The following is a 19,397-nucleotide window of genomic DNA, read 5'->3' as shown; positions in this document are numbered from 1 at the left end:
GTGCAGGTTCTCCAGACAGAGGAAGAGACAGACAATTTGGTGAGGAGATGGAGGAGGGGGAAAGACAGAAAATAGGAGAGAAGAGAGAAAAGGAGGGGAAAAAAGTAGGTAAAAGGTCCCAGCAAAGAGGAAGATCCCTTTCTGAGCTCTTGACAGACTAAAAGGTAAAAAGGATGGGGTACCTAAGATTCCATGTTTCCTCCTGCAGGGGCAAACACTTATGAAGGGAAGCTGTCAGGGAGGTTCCCCTTCAGCCAGGCTTGCACAGATGGAATGCTGTAACAACCTCCTTTAATCAGAAGAACGGACATGACCCAGATATGCCCCATGCAAAGGAGAGCAGCAGAAAAATCAGTTTCAGCTATCCTCTCACACTTCATGTTATGGGCAGCCAGAACAATTTGTTCACCCAGGAAGGGCTGCCGGGCCTCCTGCCAGCTAATCATGGCTGATACAAAGCAACTGAAAATAGTTGTTCTCCTGGTCAAAGGTAGGTTTAGATAAAAGTGGTTAAAACTCTGGAGACCTATCTTCATTAGCACTCACACTACTGCCACCATCTGTAAAGCTGTAGTAGTGGGAAATGTGAAGAGAAAAAGCTACTGTAGACAGAGCCTAAAGAATTTTAAATAACCACTAAAACAGAATACCAGACTAAAAGGATCACTGGTCTATTGCGACAGGACAGTTCATGTGTGTCTGCATTTTATATGCTATGCCACATTTTTTGGAGGATAGAAGTTATGAAGTATGGAAGAGTTTTATCAGTCTCTCAATTACTTCATTCACAATTTAGAGATTCATGGAATTGATCTGAAGGCAACATTTGGCTCTAAAAAAAGTAAAACTTGAAAGAAAAAGTCAGTGGCTATAACGTCACATACAAATGTTTTTCACTCCTTTATCAAGAAACACAGAATTCTACTTTCCATTTGAAATGTTTTGGTTAAAATGAAAGTCAAAAAACCAAAACATTAAAAAGCCAGAAGACAAACGAACATATATGTACACAGACAAAAAGACTCAAACAATTATACTTGAAAATAAATGCTTAATGAAGACTAATTATAGGTGAACAAATAACTTAGAATTGGGGGAAGATGCTGATTCCTCATTATTTCATTCACTGCTCTCAGATAAGAATATTGATAATGCTAACATTAGATAGTTGTCATTCACCAGCAGAAAATTTTTAGAATTTGACAGTCTGAATTACTACACAGGAAATGTAGATCACCTTGCTGGTGCCATGCAATATGGGTGTTCAGTTTTCATAGTTATAAAAGTTAGTGCCGTTGCTTTAAAATACATCACTTCAGCAAAAATTCTTGTGGGATGTGCAAAAGGACCAGTGAAGTCATATACACAATTGTCTACTGAGTAAAAAAAAATTCCCCCTTGTCATTCCTGAAGCTTTAAATTTTTCAATTTCCTTTGGGTAGAAAAGGCATTTTACAGGCTGAAAAAATACTTTCAGCTACAAGGATTACCTCGTTCTTTCTCTTCCATGGCCTACAAACACTTAGCGTATCCCCAGCAAGCAAGATTTTTAGACAGTTTGCATTAGGGTCCAGCATGCAGAACTCCCACAGAAGAAACAAGTTGCACACGGATGAGCAGAATTTGGTCCATAATGGGTATTATACCTAAGATGCTGTTAGTGTCCCACACAGCAAGAAATAATTCAGAAAGGGTTAGTGACAGACTGTTCCACCCTATTTTGTCAGATGTACTGGGGTCTTGTAAACACATTTTGCAGCTACTTCTTGTCCCTAAAGAAACTGTCGAAAAAAGTCTAAATTATTTAATTCTGCTCACCCCACTATTTATGCTCTACTTTCAATTTACCTTTGTCTTAGAACTTTTTTGATACTCCAGGATTTTATAGCTCAAGGATTAGAGATATGTCTAAACATGTCAAAACTATGAGAAAATCTGGATCCAAGCCTTGTGTCTTGGGTCCATCTTTTTAAAGGAAGGATTCAGGATCTTTTAGGACAACCTGCATTTCAGACATAGATACATAAGGATAATGCAAAAATTTGTATAGGGAAGACCATTGACAACTTAGTATATTTAAGTAATTGTCTGATCTGACTTCTAAAAAAAAAAAGTTAAACTGCAACATACTTACATGAAAGGAATTTTTGACATTTAATATGAAAAACATTTTGACAAATTCTGAACAGACAGCCTTTTGTAACAAAAAATTAATATAAGCATGTTTTCTTGAAAGCTACTGTAGTTAAGCATGTCAGTGTTCTAAATTAGCTACACTAGCCACTTGATGCATCACGTCTACAGGATGTCATCACATAACTGATATAACTGGACATAAAATTATGGAAGGATACATGCTAATTCAAAAATATTTCTATTACAAAAGTGAAGGCAGCTACATGTGTGTGTTTAAGAATACCAACTACTTTAGTTTCACCAGTGTATCGACAACAATTTGTATTTTTAGCCCATACATAAATATTGTACCCAAAATTAATAAAATATAAGGTATACACCTAGTTAAGAACAGTTATTTTATAACTGAAAAGGTCCTCTACCCTTCTCCATGCAGTCAGCTTCAATTTGCATATCTTCCTTTTCAAGGGAAAAAGCCCACAAACTTTAACAGATCTTGCTCATTAAAATAGCCATAGCTCCTTTGTCTGGACCTAATGTATAGTAATTCAATCATTTAAAGAGTGAATTACAGAACATTAGCCATTTACATGCCAGATCCAAATGCTTAAAATCAAAAACAAAAATAACTTAATTCTTAATGTACTTTTTCTGTAGATTACAGAGACCCTTGGGCATATTATTGATTTATGAATTGAAGTCCATACAGAAATACACTTACTTGTAGATGTTTCTGATTGAGAATTGCTAAAACCATCACTTCATCATCCTGGAACACAACATCTAGTTCACGTTTTAACACAACAGCAGAGGACTTGCACACCTTACTTGACTCCCAAATCTGTTAAAGGGAATAATGTATCAAAGGTTCTATAAAGAACAGGATATAAAACTTTCAGTCAATAAATAAGGGTACATACAAAAAGTAAGAAACTCATAAATGGAATCATTTTAAATCATTGAGAATAACTGCTCAATATTTTTAATGGTTTTCAGTTATTAGATTACTAGGTAGGGAAGTACAATCCAAATAGATAAAATGCAATATTGATATTTTCCCCATACTGACTGACTCCCCTATACTTCTACTCAGAGAAGTCACATGTACAAAGTTCACCAGTTCCTAACTTGAAATCAAAGAAAAGAATTTTTAAAATGAAAGTACCAGCTACTGCAATATATATTTCATTTGCATAAGAAGTTTCAAGAATATGAATACTGTTTATTGAAGTCAGGAAAGAAACAACAAGGAAAAGAACAGGGTCACCTCTGCTAATGGTAGCACTGCAATTTATCACATGAATGGAGGGATCAAAAAATATAGCACAGATATTATACACAAGTACATATCCTAAACAAGTAACATGTAAATATGCCCATACAACTGGAAATAAATTACCTTACCCTTATTGTCTGATCATCCGACGATGTCAGAAATAAAGATCCATCAGGAGAAAATGTCACACAGTGAACCCAACTCAGATGTCCTCTGCAATCAGCAACTTTTAAAAAGGATTCTGTATTCCATAACTATAGCAAAAATATAACAAAGGAAGACCTCAACTATATCATCACCACTACATTCTAAGTACGAAACACAAAGCACATACAATAGTACCTAAGAACATACCAATTTTTTCTATTAGTATTTGCTTTCAGTCCTCATCCTGAGTACACTAACTGTAATATGGAGTTGTCTTCTGCGGTCACTATTTACTATAGATATTTATTCTTTGAAAGATCAGCCTTCTCAGTTATTTAACTAAATCAATCTAATATATGGAGTGCTCAAATGTAGACTTAAATGTATCAGTTTTAGAAAATATGATACTCAAATGTTTTAGGACTAGAATGGATAAAGTAAGTATTCCATCCACTACAGTAACTCCTCACTTTAAGTCATCCCGGTTAATGTTGTTTCGTTGTTACATTGCTGATCAATTAGGGAACATTCTCTTAAAGTTGGGCAATGTGCTTCTCCTAGCCTACAGCACCTTCAGCCTCCTTGCTTGCCTCATCTACAGTGCCAGTGGGCTGTGCCTGTGTAGGGTAAGGCAGGGGCACCTCCCAACTATTGTACTGTACTGTATGTACAGTATGTTTGTAAACACACAGCATGTGCACACTACTACCCCCCCACACAGCGTAGTATTAAATTGTTTAAAATATATATAATGCCTTTTGTCTGGCAAAAAAAATTCCTGGAACCTAACCCCCATTTACATTAATTCTTATGGGGAAATTGGATTCGCTTAACATCGTTTCACTTAAAGCCACATTTTTCAGGAACATAACTACAACCTTAAGTGAGGAGTTACTGTACTTAAGTATTTTTCACTTGGCTGAATCGTCAAAAGCCCTGTAGTGTACTGGTATATTGTACAAGAGTCTTTTATACCATATTATATCTTGAAGACTGAGTTTTACTGATTTATTTTTCTTTTAACATGTATAGTTAAATAAAATGTTCATTTTGCAACTTGTGAAAATATAAAAATAAACTATGTTCGAAATGAAAAGTATGTATAGTTCAAAAACAATATTTCACCATTCAAAATTATACATCTAATAAAATGAGTAAAATAAAATAGAAAAATGAATTTCAAATATTACATTGTGTGCTAAGAATAGTAAAGTAACTAAGTACATTTTGCGCGCGCGCGCACACACACGTGCAGTTATTGAAAAGTTCTAGCTCTCCAAAACTATGGAGAAAATGGGGTGTCTAAATCCATTATAGTATCCCAGGAGTACTATTTAAATTATGTTAACAAGGATAGTCACTTACCTCAACAGAATAATGTGATAAAGCAACTGTTACCAACTGATTGCCAGGACAAAAGTCACAGTACTGGATTGTACTATGGTGACTTATAAGGACTTCTGCTATCAAGTCACTGGTTATAACATCAAGAAGCTGCAAACATATACAATTCTAATAAATATATTGTATTATCATGACTATTACTTAGCTGTTCAATAAAAACTATAAGATTTATATGTACTTTACTGCTGCCAAGTAATTAACTATGATCATTAGTAGTAGTTTAAAGCACTCAACAACATGTATTCACCAACTGGGAAGAATGTGGTTCCTTAAATTAACAGACCTACTCCTTTTTCAGAGACCTTATATCATCCAAATATTTAATTAAAGCATATTTAAATACACACTTTAATACAAAATAATTACTCCTGAAGGAATTCGGTACCAAAAAAAAAAAATTATGTGCACAATATTTTAAAATTCTGCAAATTGTATTTGTCAATAAATAAACGCGGAGGCTCCAGCATGGCAGTGAAGAGCACAGGCCACTGGCTGCACAGAGTGGGAGATCACCCTGAAGCCCCCCTCCTTCCCCCAGGACACAGACTCGGTGAGGCTGCACTTGACCCTGACACAGCACAAGGGCCGGGCCTGCCCCAGAAACATCCCAGGGCCCTGCCCCTCTGTGCCAGGTGCAACAGGTGTGAGCAGGCAGGCTCAGCCCGGCAGGATCCAAGTAAGGAAGGGCTTAGTGTGGGGGGATCCAGGTGTGGGGTGAGAGGGTTCTATGCAGGGCAATCTAGGTGCAGGCAGCTCAGTGGGGGGAGATCTGGATGTATGGGCTCATTGGAGGGTTTCGGTGCAGGGGCAATCAATGGGACTCTGGGGGGTGGGGGGTCAGCTGATGGTGGCTGGCACTCAGCGGGGAGGGGGGCATGGAAGGGTTTAGCGGGGGGGGGGTGTCCAGATGCTGGGAGATTGGGGCTTGGTAGGGTGGGTGTCTGGGTGCAGCTACTTTGGATTCAATGGGTCTGGGTGCGGAGGACTCATCAGGGTGGTATGGGTGCAGGATGGGACTCAGGAGGAGGTGTGGGGGGGGGGGATTAGGGAGATCTGGGTGCATAGGGGCTCCGGATGCAGTGGTAAGCCTCGGCGGGATGGGGGTTCAGGTGTGGAGGCTCAGCAGTGGAGTCTAAGTATGGAGGCATCCAGAACACGGAAGTTGGGCAGACAGGGGAGCGGCAGACAGGGGAGCAACTCCCTGTACACTGATCCCTCCCCCCATGGCTGAGGAGCAATGGGGCAGGAAGTGAGGGGTGGAGGGGCAGCAGAGCTTCCTGCAGCCGAGGGAGGATTCTGGGGGTGGGTCTGCCCCAGTCCCAGCAGCTCCTTGCAGGGGAAGAGCAACTCCCATCCGCCTCCAGTTTTGTAGAGACTAGCAGCTGAGCCAGGTGCAGATTAGGAGCCACCAGCCAGGGCATCCCTAACCCCTGCAGTGGTTTACCTCTCCGCCGGCTGCCCACACTGCTGGGGACAGGCGCATGACCGCTCTTGGAGCTTCCCCATCAGAAAGTCATTTTTCTGCAGAGAAGCAAAAAAAACTGCGAAGGACATGAATTCTGCACATGTGCAGTTGCACAGAATTCCTCCAGGAGTACAGAATATTAAAAATATATAGTATTTTTGACCTCAAAACATGCTACAATGGCTTTACAGTTACTCTTAGAACACTGTGTAAATGAATATTTTTCTTTTAAATATTTGTATGATGCAGCCAATTCTTAAAGGAAACAACTTTGCATTAGTACTAGCTCCATCAACTATAGTCAACATGCTGTAAAACTAACTTTTCCTCAGTCGTTTCATTTTTTTCAAATCACCAATTATTATTAAATTAAATCTGGTAAGTAGTCCATTATATAATGTTTATTAAATAAAATTAAAGACATTTTTGAGTTGTACAACTAATCCTGAAAGTATCTTATTTCTGCATACCAGAACTCAAAGGCTGAATGCTTTATCAAAACTCTAATAAACAGAAGGCTAATCCTATGCCAATTTTTAATCCTGAGCTATTTTAATAACCCAATTGTAGGAGCCTGAAAAAAACTGAGTTTACAATACTAATTATCACATAATGGCAAAATTAGACTTTGAATCATCTCCTGACTCAATCCACAATGATTTGACATCTTGTCTAGCTTCCCTCAAATGCCTTTAAGCAGGCTACCATAATTTAGTAGTTCACAAACACAGTTATGCTTGTTCCTTCATGGAACACATTTACAATGTTACCCATGTGTCTCTATGCCCACTAGTCGCAGGGTGTCACACCTACGGCCTGCTGGCCACTTTCATCCATCTGTAACTCCCTCTGTGCACAAAGAGGACCTGGCCTGCTGATGCTCCTCCACAGATTATTCAAAGGGGCCATGAAGGAGGAGCAAGCTTGTGCAGGGTTATGGCTTTCCTCCTCCTGCTGTTGTCACCATGACTTTCAAACTAGTTTTACATCCAATTAGCTGCTTTGCTTCCCCTCCACTGCAGCTACCACAGAAGGCTCAAAAGGAGGGGCAGCTTTTCAAATGTCCAGGGAGGCTCCTGTAACTCAGGCCTCCAGGGCTCTCTAAAAACTATGCTGGTGTCTCTCCACAGTCCCCAGAGCTCAAATAGAAGATACTCATCCAGAAGTCCTGGATTCAGTCCCTACAAATGACCTAAGCAAGGATGTTGGCTATGGTGTCTGTAACCCTAGAACACAATCTGCTTCAGAGCTAGAAAGAAAAATCAAGAACCCTGATGCCCAGCGCTCCTCTGTGTTGCACAAATATTATGTAACCCTCTGGCAGTGTGTTGCGCCCTCTTTGTGGGCTTGTACACATATCAGCATGCTTTCTCTCTCACCAGTTATTCCTATGGCTAAAGTGGAAGAGGTCTCTGCAACGAATCTGAAAATTATGAGTTCAAACCCTGCTGATATCAGTGCGGGGTGTGTGTGTGTCTGTGTGTCTGTGTAAGTATGCAAGTTAATATAAAGTCCCTGCAGTAATTGTTGGCATAATTTATATTGCAAAATATTGTATTTAAAAAGGAATTTGGATTCTGTGTTAGTATTTGTCTTAGTGCTGTAGTTTTAGTGTTGGTATTTTGATTAATGGAAGCTGTCCTTCTAAGACAGATGTTGATAAATTGGAGAGGGTTCATAGAAGAGTCACAAGAATGATTAAAGGATTAGAAAACATGCCTCACAGTGATTGAACTCTGAGTTTAACAAAGAGAAGGTTAAAGGGTGACTTGATTATAGTCTATAAGTATCTACATAGGGAACAAATATTTAAAATGGACTCTTTAATTTAGCAAGGAAAGATATAACATGATTCAATGGCTGGAAGCTGAAGCTAGACAAATTCTGACTAGAAATAAAGCATGCATTTTAAATAGTTATAGTAATTAACCATTGGAACAATTTACCAAGGGGCACAGTAGATTCGCATCACTGACCATTTTTAAATCAAGATTGAATATTTTTCTAAAATATATGTTCTGAGAAATATTTTGGAGAAGTTCTATGACCTGTAACAGAGTGTCCTGTGGCACCTTTAAGACTAACAGATGTATAGGAGCATAAGCTTTTGTGGGTGAATGCCCACTTCGTCGGATGCATCTAACGAAGTGGGCATTCACCCATGAAAGCTTATGCTCCTATACATCTGTTAGTCTTAAAGGTGCCACAGGACTCTCTGTTGCTTTTTACAGATCCAGACTTACATGGCTACCCCTCTGATCTATGACCTGTGTTATTCAGGTCAGACTAGATCGGGGGTCGGCAACCTTTCAGAAGTGATGTGCCGAGTCTTCATTTATTCACTCTAATTTAAGGTTTCGTGTGCCAGTAATACATTTGAATGTTTTTAGAAGGTCTCTTTCTATAAGTCTATAATATATAACTAAACTCTTGTTGTATGTAAAGTAAATAAGGTTTTTAAAATGTTTAAGCAGCTTCATTTAAAATTAAATTAAAATGCAGAGCCCACCGGACCGGTGGTCAGGATCCGGGCAGTGTGAATGTCACTGAAAATTGGCACGTGTGTCATAGGTTGCCTACCACTGGACTAAATAATCAAATGTTCCCTTCTGGCCTTGGAATTTGTAAGAACAGGATGTGGCAGACAGCATTTTGACATGCAGTGCAATGCGTGCGAGATTTTGCCTGTTTCTTCAAAGAGGGGAGGACCCTGAATTTGTGAACTCCAGAAAGGATAGAATTTGATTTAATAACTATCTTTTCAGAAAGCAAGCCTTGTTCTCAAAGGCCTTAGGGCACTGCTAATGAGGTACAGCACTTTTCACTTTTAGATTACCAGTCTGAATCCTCCTCACCTCAGCAGGGATTAAAAATTGTTCCCATATAATGGAAGTTCAGTAGACCCTACATTAGATGAGTTTGCAAGTCCCAGTTCCAGCTCTACTGTCAAAATCACCACTATGTTCTGAGACTAGATTAAGATCTTCATAGTAGGGAATTCTCTTACCACGTGCCATGCATTGTACAGACACAATGAGGGCTTGATCTTGGTTATGTCCTCACATGAGAACTCCTGCAGCAGGGGCCAAAACTGCCTTACTCACTACAAGTTTTTGAAAGTTGGCAATACTTTTTACACACACACTGGAGATGGGCAAGAGATCAAAAATCAGAAAGCAGACAAAAAACACATGGTTTAATTTTTTTAATTCACTATTTTGGATCGGGTCTGATTTTTTTAAACTTTTGAGGTTTGCAATACTTCACACTTTGTAGATACGGAACCGGATTTCTAGAGGTTCTGAGCACACGTTAACAGGAGCTGCAAATGCTCAGCACTTATGAAAACGTGGTTCAGAATCTTAAAGAACACAGCAACCTGCAGTCTAAACATATTATTCCACTTTTCTCAAACCAAAAGAATCTTTTGTTTGATATTAGCGAAATACTGTTGGCCATATACTGCCATAGATTATATCTGAACAATACCAATGGCTTTAGTGAGGATTACTGTCTTAACCAAGAACACAATTTTCACCAAGCAGTTTTAACTTTCAGGTTAATTTATAAAGCTCCATACAATTTCTGAATAAGCTGTTTTATAAATTTGAAAAATCAGAAGTCAGAATTGCTTCCCCTCCCTAGTACACTATATTTCATTCCAAGTCTTCCAGCCATTAGGGTAGTTCTTACCACCAATCCTTAGAACAGCATTTCCCAAACTCTGTAAGTTGGCCCCTCCTTTAGGAAAATCCCTGAACTCTTGCTATATATTGCTATAAGGTGTACAGATCTTAATTTATACATCATCTGCACTGTCTGCTCCTAGCTAGTTTTTCAGACCCCACTTTGTTAAGTGCTACCTCAGAATATGAATAAGAAACTGGTCATAGCTCCTCATACCTCTCTACTCCCCACCATATATCAGAACTAGTGAATCTTGATCTCCAGGACAGTTGCACTGTAGGAACGAGCATAATTCAAACATTTTTTTCTCCTTATACTATAAAATGTTCCTGCTATCCTCCACTAACAATTTGTACCCAAAAAAACCCACACATATTTTGGCAACAAAGTATTTTTTTTTAATTTGACTAAGGTAAAACAAAACAGAACACAGGAAGAAATAAGAGTTTGAATATTATGAAGTACTTACTAAAAGCCGATTTTTGGCTGCCACCATTATTGTAGCACAATTTGCTGACCAGGTGCAACACTTCACTAACACTTCCACATCATCTTGGTGTTCATCTGCATTTCTGAAGAAGTCTTTTATATCAATAGTTTTCAGTTCATTTGCTGAACACACTTCCCAAAGCTTCAAAAACAAATATATTAAAATCAGCCTTAAAAATCAATTAGTGTAAATGACAGAAATTAGCATTAACTGATTACAATACTGATTTGGTTATTAAAAAGAACATACAATATTTTAATTTTCAAGATCAACTGGAATGTTACTGTACATTCATGTATGCAAACAGGTCAGAGGGAAAAGAAGATAGCCCCTCTACACTATTGTGTTGAGATTGCACTTGAATGCATATTCAGTTCTGGGCATTTCTGTACCATAAAGGTGTTGTAAAATTGGGGGAAGTTCAGAAAAGAGCAACAAAATTATTGCAGGTCTGAAATGTTGACTTTTAAGGAAAGATTAAAAGATCTTATATGCCCTACCTCACCTGCCCTCCACCCCCAAAAAGAGATGGGGGAAACATAATGTAATACACTTTAATCTTTGTTGCTTATGAAATGCATTTAGTTATAGGTTATGTTTAGCTATTAAATACTAAAATTGCACAAAGCAGTTTTCCCTCAAAGTTCTTATAAACATATTTCAGATAAAAACCTAACATTTCTGGGTTTAAAATGCAAGATTATTTTATAATCCCTAACAGAAAGAATGTTTTTTTTTATGGATTACATTTATTGTAGTTTTTCATGTGCACACGACAAAGTAAAAACAGCACAACATACTTTCCTGTAGGCATAATTTTAATATATATGTCATTATATACAAGACTATTTTGTATTAAATTAAAATGTTTTGAAGAAATTTCCAGTTTGGAAATTGAAAAACTTTGTACTGAACGTCTACATAAACATATTTTACACATTCCACGGGGACTTAGTTGCAATTTTTCCATCAAAACTTCCATATTCAAATATTACACTTACATATAAAATGTGCAAACGGATACACATTTTTCCTATCAATCTATTTTTTAAAACTATCTACACAATCCCTTCAGTGGGAAGCACTGAGGCCACAGTAAAACTACAGGCCAGCTACTACTGACTTTTTGAAACCAAGAAAATACAATTGCCTATGGTAACCCTCTACCTTATCCTAAAATTCTACCAACCAGATGTACTATCAAACTCCCTCCTTTACCAGACATTTGTCCAACTTTTGTCGAGATGCTCACTAGCAGAAACTATTAGTGAATGGTAGTTTAATAAACATCACAGCCAAACTTTGGGAGCAACTTTTTTCTTTTTTACAAAAATTATTTACCTAGATTTCCCTTTATGTCTAAATGAGAATATTTATCATCAACAATGAGCCCCAAAATAGAAATAAAGCACACACAATTCTAAACATAATTTAAGTAATAACATAACAGTAGTAAAAACAACAAGGAGTCCTTGTGACACCTTAGAGACTAACAAATGTATTTGGGCATAAGCTTTCATGGGCTGAAACCCACTTCATCAGATGCAGTGGAAAATACAGTAGCAGGTATATATATACAGTACACGAAAAGATGGGAGTTGCCTTACTAAGGGGGGGGAGGGGTCAGTGCTAATTAGACAATTCAATTAATAGTAGAATACCAAGGGAGGAAAAATCATTTTTATAGTGGTAATGAGGATGGCCCATTTCAAACAGTTGACAAGACGGTGTGAGTAACAGTAGGGGGAAATTAGTATGGGGAAATTAGTTTTTGAAATGGGACACCATCCAGTTTCCAGTTGGAGTCTGTTTTTGACGTTTTTGCTGATACAGACTAACATGGCTAGCACTCTGAAACATAACAGTAGTAGTCACCCAAGTCCTGTGACGGAAGTGAGATTTTTATTTGCAAGAACTCAAATTAACTTTACCTGTAGAACAATAAACACAGATAATTCTCCACCTCAGAGTAGTTACAGTAACTCCTCACTTAACGTTGTTTCGTTGTTACATTGCTGCTCTATTAGGGAATAAGCTTCTTTAAAGTTGCACAGTGCTCCCTTATAACATCCTTTGGCAGCTGCCTGCTGTGTCCACTGATTCTCCGGAAGAGCAGCCCCTCCTCATGGGGATTAGAACCAGGGGGTGCCAGGAGCCCCCCTCCCCAATCAGCTCTCCTAAGTTCCCCTGTAAGGTATGTGGCTTGGCAGCTGCCCAGCAGCAGTTCAGGTGTCCCGCTCCCCACTGCCATGCTGCTCCTGCCCTGCCCTCTGCCTTGGAGCTGCTCCTGGGAGCTTCCTGCTTGCTCTCTCTCTCATTCATGCACACAACCCCTCCACTTTGGAAAGTCAGCACCTGTGCAGCCCTGCATGTGCTGTCAGGAGGAGGGAGTGGTGCACTCCAACTGGATAGCGTGGGCTCATCATCATGTTCAGTTTTTGCAGGGAAGTGTTTGCAGCTACTGCCCTGCATCTATTGTGTTTCCTCCCTCCTGCCTCAGTCCGTGCTGCCTTGTAGAGTGTGAGGCTACATTAACAACAGAGTATTAACCCTTGAGGGCTCAGCCAAGTGCTAGTTCATTATTTAGCAGCAAGGCATTCCCTGGGAAATATTCCACCCTCTTACTTACCACCTCAACCATGCTTCACAATCATTCATTCCTGTGTACAATATTAAACTGTTTAAAATTGTTTAAAACTTATACTGTATATGTATATAAATGTCTTTTGTCTGGCAAAAAAAATTCCCTGGAACCTAACCCCCCCATTTACATTAATTCTTATGGGGAAATTGCATTTGCTTAACATCATTTCGCATAAAGTTGCATTTTTCAGGAACATAATTACAACGTTAAGTGAGGAGTTATTGTACACATATAGGTGACTTTGACCTTGACTATACTGAAGTAGAGCACTGGCAAAAAGGGATCCTCCACTTTTGAGCATACAATTCCACAAATAGACAATGCTGCACAGTATAAACTAAAAGAAAGAGGCAGATTAGACTGATTTTTCTGATACAGTAAAAGATGTGGCTTTCACATCTTCTACTATGTGCTCTCGCGAAGTGAAATCACAGGCTGAATATTCACAAGTTAAGATGTAGAATTTGAATTTCCCTGGCCAGAAAGATGAATGATAAATGAAGGTAAACAAATAGTTCTCCAGCACTGGAGTCTTAAAAGAAGAAAATATATTGAAACTAAAGTTTATGTCACAACATACCAAGTGCTTCATTGTAAATGCAAAAATTCAAAAATACAGACTGAAATTTCTTAGTATGAATATTTGTCCATGTCAAAAAAATACATACTGGATATAAATGGAGTCCTAGTAAACTAAGCACATTTTTCAAGGGTAGTTTATTGTACTGAAATTATTATTCTGAAGTGTGACCATGATTAAACTGCTCTCAAGATGGACTATATGACACCCAAATTAGATCTGTCTGCAGCAGGCAAGTTTAACTTTACGTTGTGTAAGAAGCTCAGCACAAGGGGGACTGGTATACCGAAATCAGATACTAAAAAGAATTATGTATGTAAACTTGCACTGAATGAGTTGATGTTGGAATAGTTTGCTGGCACTCATTCTTTGTGAGTATTTTGCTTTTAAATGTCCTGCTTCTCTGAAGCATGCTACAGAATTAACAATGCCCACCTGGCTGGCTTCTTTGTATATTTTCTCTGAGCAGCTATCCAAAGTGATTGTTCTTTGTTCCCACAGAAGCATACAAGTAGCACAGAAGCATCAAGGGATCCTGCCCCAATCACAGCAGCAAGGGTTGGAGACAAGAGAAAAGCTAAGTCTCCTCTCAGCTGGCACAGTGGTGGAACAGAAAAAGGAAAGATGTGGGAGAAAGACAAGAAACAATAACAATTTTTCCCTAACAGCTGGGAGAAAAGGGCAAGAAGTAAGCAAGCGACAAAGCTTTCACTTCTTCCCAGCTGCCTAGGTTTGGGAAGAGCACCAAATAACCACAAGCCAAAGCAGACATGAAAGATGGGGACTGTTTTATGGTGGGACTACTTCCAATCAGGGAGAATTCTGGGTTTCTGGCCAGGATATTGTACCTGGACCCAGCTAAGGAGGATACAGACAAGCAGTCTCTAGACAATATTTAAACCCACCAGCTAAAAAGGATTCTGGTAAATTTTTCAAGCTCTGTCCCCAGATCTCATTGATCCATTCACCAAAAACAAACTAAACCACTTTTAACTTTCAGTTTTTAACAGCAGCATTAGCAGCTCTTTAACATTCCTGATTTAGCTTCTCTTATGGCAAGACAAAAGCTTCTTTGAACAGTGATTCTAAAAAGGTACAAGCTTTAGGTTGTAATTAGCAACTATACCTCCTTTTTTAAAAGAAGAAAACATTACAGTATTGGGAAAAGAGCTATCCTAACCAAAAAAAACCCCCAAACTTCTGCTTGAGCTCATTTGTGTAAAATTACATTAAATTCAAGAATACAGTGAATGTTAGTCATTCCTATCATATTGAAGATATATTTTTATGTCAGATCTCTTTCCTAATCAATCTAAATTTTCTATTATACACATAGGATTTAAAAATGTATCCCAAAAATTATTCTCTCAATTAAAAAAGTTACATGACAGGAAGGATGGTGAAGATAAAGGACTAAAAATGAGACACCCTGGGTTCTATTTCCATCTATAACACAGAATTATTCATTTAATGAGTCATTTAACTTCTGAGCCTTGGTTTCTCATCTTTAAAATAGGAATGCCACTCAGCTACCTCACAGTGAAAATACTAGACTTAATTCATTACCATTTGTAAAAGGCTTTAAGATTCTTGAATATAAGGCAGTATTAAAATGCAAAGTATGTTATAAGCCAATAATATAAATTTCCATTAAAAAAACAGACTGGTTATTTACAAAGCATACCTTTAATGTTCCATCTGCTGAGCAACTAGCCACATATTTGTCATCTGGTGAAAATCTGCAGTGGCTGACAGAATTTAAGTGACCAAACATTGTATTTCGACAATGCTTTTTGTTCAAATCCCAAAGCTGCATAAAAGGTAAACACAACACAACTGCTATTTAACCAAAAAATGATCTAAAGCTAAGAACATCAAAAACTTTCCTACCAAAACCAGGAATCCACGTTCAAAAACCGAAGAAAAGCTTTAATTCAGATTTTTCTTCATATTCACAGCAACACAGGGAAGCCAGTGGCAATACTCATTTATTAAGTTACCTGAACTTTTAGGCTGAGATTTTCAAATTTCTTACCTTGATCTACCAACTCATGTGAAAACTAAAAATTGCCTGTCTTCACTAGGATTTACCTCAAGTTTTTAATTCACTTGAATTAACTAACTCAAACTAAGAACATGCCTTTTTTCCCCCTAATGAAGACAAGGCCCTTGAGGGAGGGAGGGAGGGGGGGAGAGAGAGAGAGAGAAAGGTATGGAAAGTTTGCCTTGATCCCAATGCTTCTCAAACTACCTCCCTTTTATCTTATCTTCCTCTTGTCTTCCAAGTTCAGGAGCAGTTTATTAACAATTCTTAAACTCTCTCCGATCCCCTCAAATAGTCTTACATCCTATTAATGTACTCCATTGAATCCACCCTTACACCAAGGTCACTAATGACCTGGTAACTAAATCAAAAAGACACTATAATTTTTCTTAGTCTGCTAACTTCTGAACTTTTTGATCACACTCTCCTAATTTCTCTAAATCTATGATCTCTCTTGATTCTCATCCTAACTGGCCTTTCAGCATTACCTTTAGCAGCTCTTCTTAAAAGTGACTTGGTGATTCTGGGTGCCCAATTTGAGATACCTTAAAGGGGCCTGAATTTTTAATGAGTGGGTAGGTGTTGAGCACTTTTTGAAAAATCAGGTCCCTTTAAGGTGTCTCAAAAATTGAGGCATACAAAGTCACTAGTCACATGAAAAATTTGTCCACTATCCTAACACCTCATCTATTCCCATGGTTTTTACTACTTTTATAGAGGAAATATCTAAATCTATCACTGCAGCCTGTCCCAACTCTCAAGAGTCCTCTCAGACACATCCTCTAGGATGTCCAAGTGCAGCCTCTCCAAAACTAAATCTCTTCTAATCTTTGTCATCTGCCTCTCATCTCCATCAACAACTACAATTTACTATCAATTCTTATTTTCTGCAACCCAGATGCCATTTGATTCGTCCATCTCCTTCTCATTTCCAGTCTCTTAAGTCATTTGGTTCCTCTTTTTATTGTACTTATAATCCAACTCAATATCCACCAGCCCAATTGCTAAAATAATCTTCCATGCATTGGTCATTTTTGCCTTAATTACTAGAGTTTTCCTTTCTGAATTTTTCCAATTTACTTCTTCCACCCACTGCTCCCAATCATTCCAAAATGCAGTTGCTAAAAACATCTATTTCTCTTGCTACTTCAGCATAACCCTCTTCCCCCCTGAGTCTCTTCAATAGCGTTCTGTTCCCTCTAATATCTAGGCAAGGATCAGGATTTTGAATTAGAAGATCATACATAATCTTTCCTTCTCCAAACTTTCTGCTCTTATCATTACTCCATTCCCAATCTTTTCCCAAACTCTCATCTTCATACCTTTTAGCATACTGTCCCCTACTGCTGAGGCAGCATCCTTGTTCTCTTCAGCTAAGTGCCACTCCATTTCCTTGCTAGCCCCTGTAAAAATCCACTTCTAAGAATTCTACCTACCTCCTGATGAATTATCACTATATTCTTCCTTACCTGAGTTGTTGTCATGTGTCGTGTCATATATTTGTCTTATCTAATAAGTCACATAGTCAGCTTTTTGAGTCAAGGAACTTGTTTTATGGTATTTATAAAGTGCATGTACACTTGCAACAATTCATTTTTAATAGTAAGAAGCATAAAAATAATCTCAGCATTTCCCACTTACTTTGATGTAAGTATCATTTGAGCAGGTGGCTAAGAGAAGTTGATCATTTGTGTTATTAAACTGGCAGCAGTTGACCTGTTCTCCATGTTCTTCGTATACCTGTACAAGCTGACCTGTTCTTGAGTTCCAGATCTAAACAGAATTGATTTAAACAAACAACCAAAAAAACCTGTTTGAAATATATTCTATACAGTTATTAAAAACAACAGGGTGTGTTTTTGTTGGATTTTTTTTTTTTTACACAACTATGCTGGAACATTTCATATAAATTAAATGCACTTTTCTCATAAGTTTGTAACTATTTAACAGTATTTCTCCCAGTAATATCTGAAAGAAGATGAGGAAAATGTGAAATTAAAATGAAAAATAGTTATATCCAAGTAATAACAATTTGTGGCTAAGAGAGGAAAACAGAGGATGCTTTTAAAAATAACAGTGGTCAGACAATAAGCTTTTACTAAAACTGTGATCACAAGAAGATGCTTGGAAGTAACTTTTCACATCAATTTACTCTTACCACAAAAATAGTCTTTGGGTATTACTAAAATGGACAGGCCTGCACCTTGTTGAAACATTTGAAAAACTGAGGTGATGTTAGAAAAAATTCTTGAGTAAAAGATTTGAGTTTCATATATGATCCCACTTCAATATTAAAGAAATATACAGAAGCAGCCTATAAAACCAAACAAGACAAACAGAAGCAAGTGAAACAATACTGGCAACAAGCATGAAGGAAGCTATTATGATATTGATGTCACTCATGTTGTTATGATTCTGTTCTCACACACTCAGATATTATTATGCTCCAGCCAGACTGCAGAATCCTCTTATAAGAGACTATGATAGTAAATTATGCTTTACACAAAACTACGCTTTACATTAAGCACATCTAAAATAAAAGCATGTCTTTTACAATATTTTCAAGTTGAAAAACCGTACCTATAATACTTGTTCTCCACATAAAGTATACATAAACAAAAGATCTTAAAATTGGCTCAATTTAAATTGATTCAAGTTTAGAAACAGAACTACTTGTTCTACTCAGAGGAAAAGTGCTCACCACCATTGCCTTACCTTAACTTTTTTATCCACTGAACAAGTTGCTACAAATCTGTCATCTGCAGAGAAAGCGCAACAAAGTACTTCATCATCATGAGCCTTTATTTCCAAAAGCTTCTCTCCACTTTTCGCTTTAAACACCTACATAGGCAGAGGATAACAAACACTGAAATCTTATGCCTACAGTACTCTGAGCTAATTTCAAAATAGCAATTTTATGCCTCATGCAGTATATGTTCTCAATTTTCTTATTTCAAGAGTTCCTTATAATATTAAAGGGAAAATTGCCAAACAGTTCATGCTAATTTTTTTTTTACCTTGAAAATGTTTATAATCTCATAGAATGTGTGCCCAGAATTTTAAATATCCATTCTTTACAAAACTGGAGCTCAGATCAGAGATCACGGGAACAATAAGAATGCTGAAAGTGAAATCTGGGGGAGGGTGATAATTATTCTTAAATATATTGTCAGAGGTTACAATTTAGGCTTGAGATGAAAAACAAACACTGATGGGAAGATTGTGTGTGTGGTGACAGACAAATTAGAAAAATATGAAAATAAATTTATCTTTGGGTACAACTGTTTTTCTATTCAGGTTCTTCACTATTTAGTGTACAAAATTTTGAATGTATAAAGGACACAATCACTTGGTTGTCAAGTGGTAGTATTCATATTTTAATTTTAAAACCCAAGGACAAAAATATTTTATATATATTAATATTTTTCCTTTTATCCTCCATGTAGATAACTGTTTCCTGGAGTCTACATTAACATGAGGAATTCTAGGTCTATAGATCACGAGAATCAGATTACTTGGTATAT

At 37.6% G+C, this 19,397-nt stretch overlaps 1 protein-coding gene across 1 annotated transcript in view; it reads right to left on the bottom strand.

Annotated features, from left to right (window-relative positions):
• The window catches only part of APAF1 (apoptotic peptidase activating factor 1), a 78,498-nt gene that overhangs the window by 23,927 nt on the left and 35,174 nt on the right, over positions 1-19,397 (bottom strand). The window contains exons 15-21 of the mRNA XM_034777184.1: positions 18,589-18,714; positions 17,515-17,646; positions 15,514-15,639; positions 10,585-10,746; positions 4,925-5,053; positions 3,541-3,666; positions 2,858-2,977 (exon numbers count right to left, since the gene is read on the bottom strand). Coding sequence (XP_034633075.1) covers positions 2,858-2,977; positions 3,541-3,666; positions 4,925-5,053; positions 10,585-10,746; positions 15,514-15,639; positions 17,515-17,646; positions 18,589-18,714 — 921 coding nt within the window. The remainder of the gene's footprint in view (positions 1-2,857; positions 2,978-3,540; positions 3,667-4,924; positions 5,054-10,584; positions 10,747-15,513; positions 15,640-17,514; positions 17,647-18,588; positions 18,715-19,397) is intronic.

The sequence above is a fragment of the Trachemys scripta genome, chromosome 1 (genome assembly GCF_013100865.1).
Source record: "Trachemys scripta elegans isolate TJP31775 chromosome 1, CAS_Tse_1.0, whole genome shotgun sequence".
Lineage (NCBI taxonomy): Eukaryota > Metazoa > Chordata > Testudines > Emydidae > Trachemys > Trachemys scripta.
This window is presented reverse-complemented; position numbering and strand designations above follow the sequence as displayed.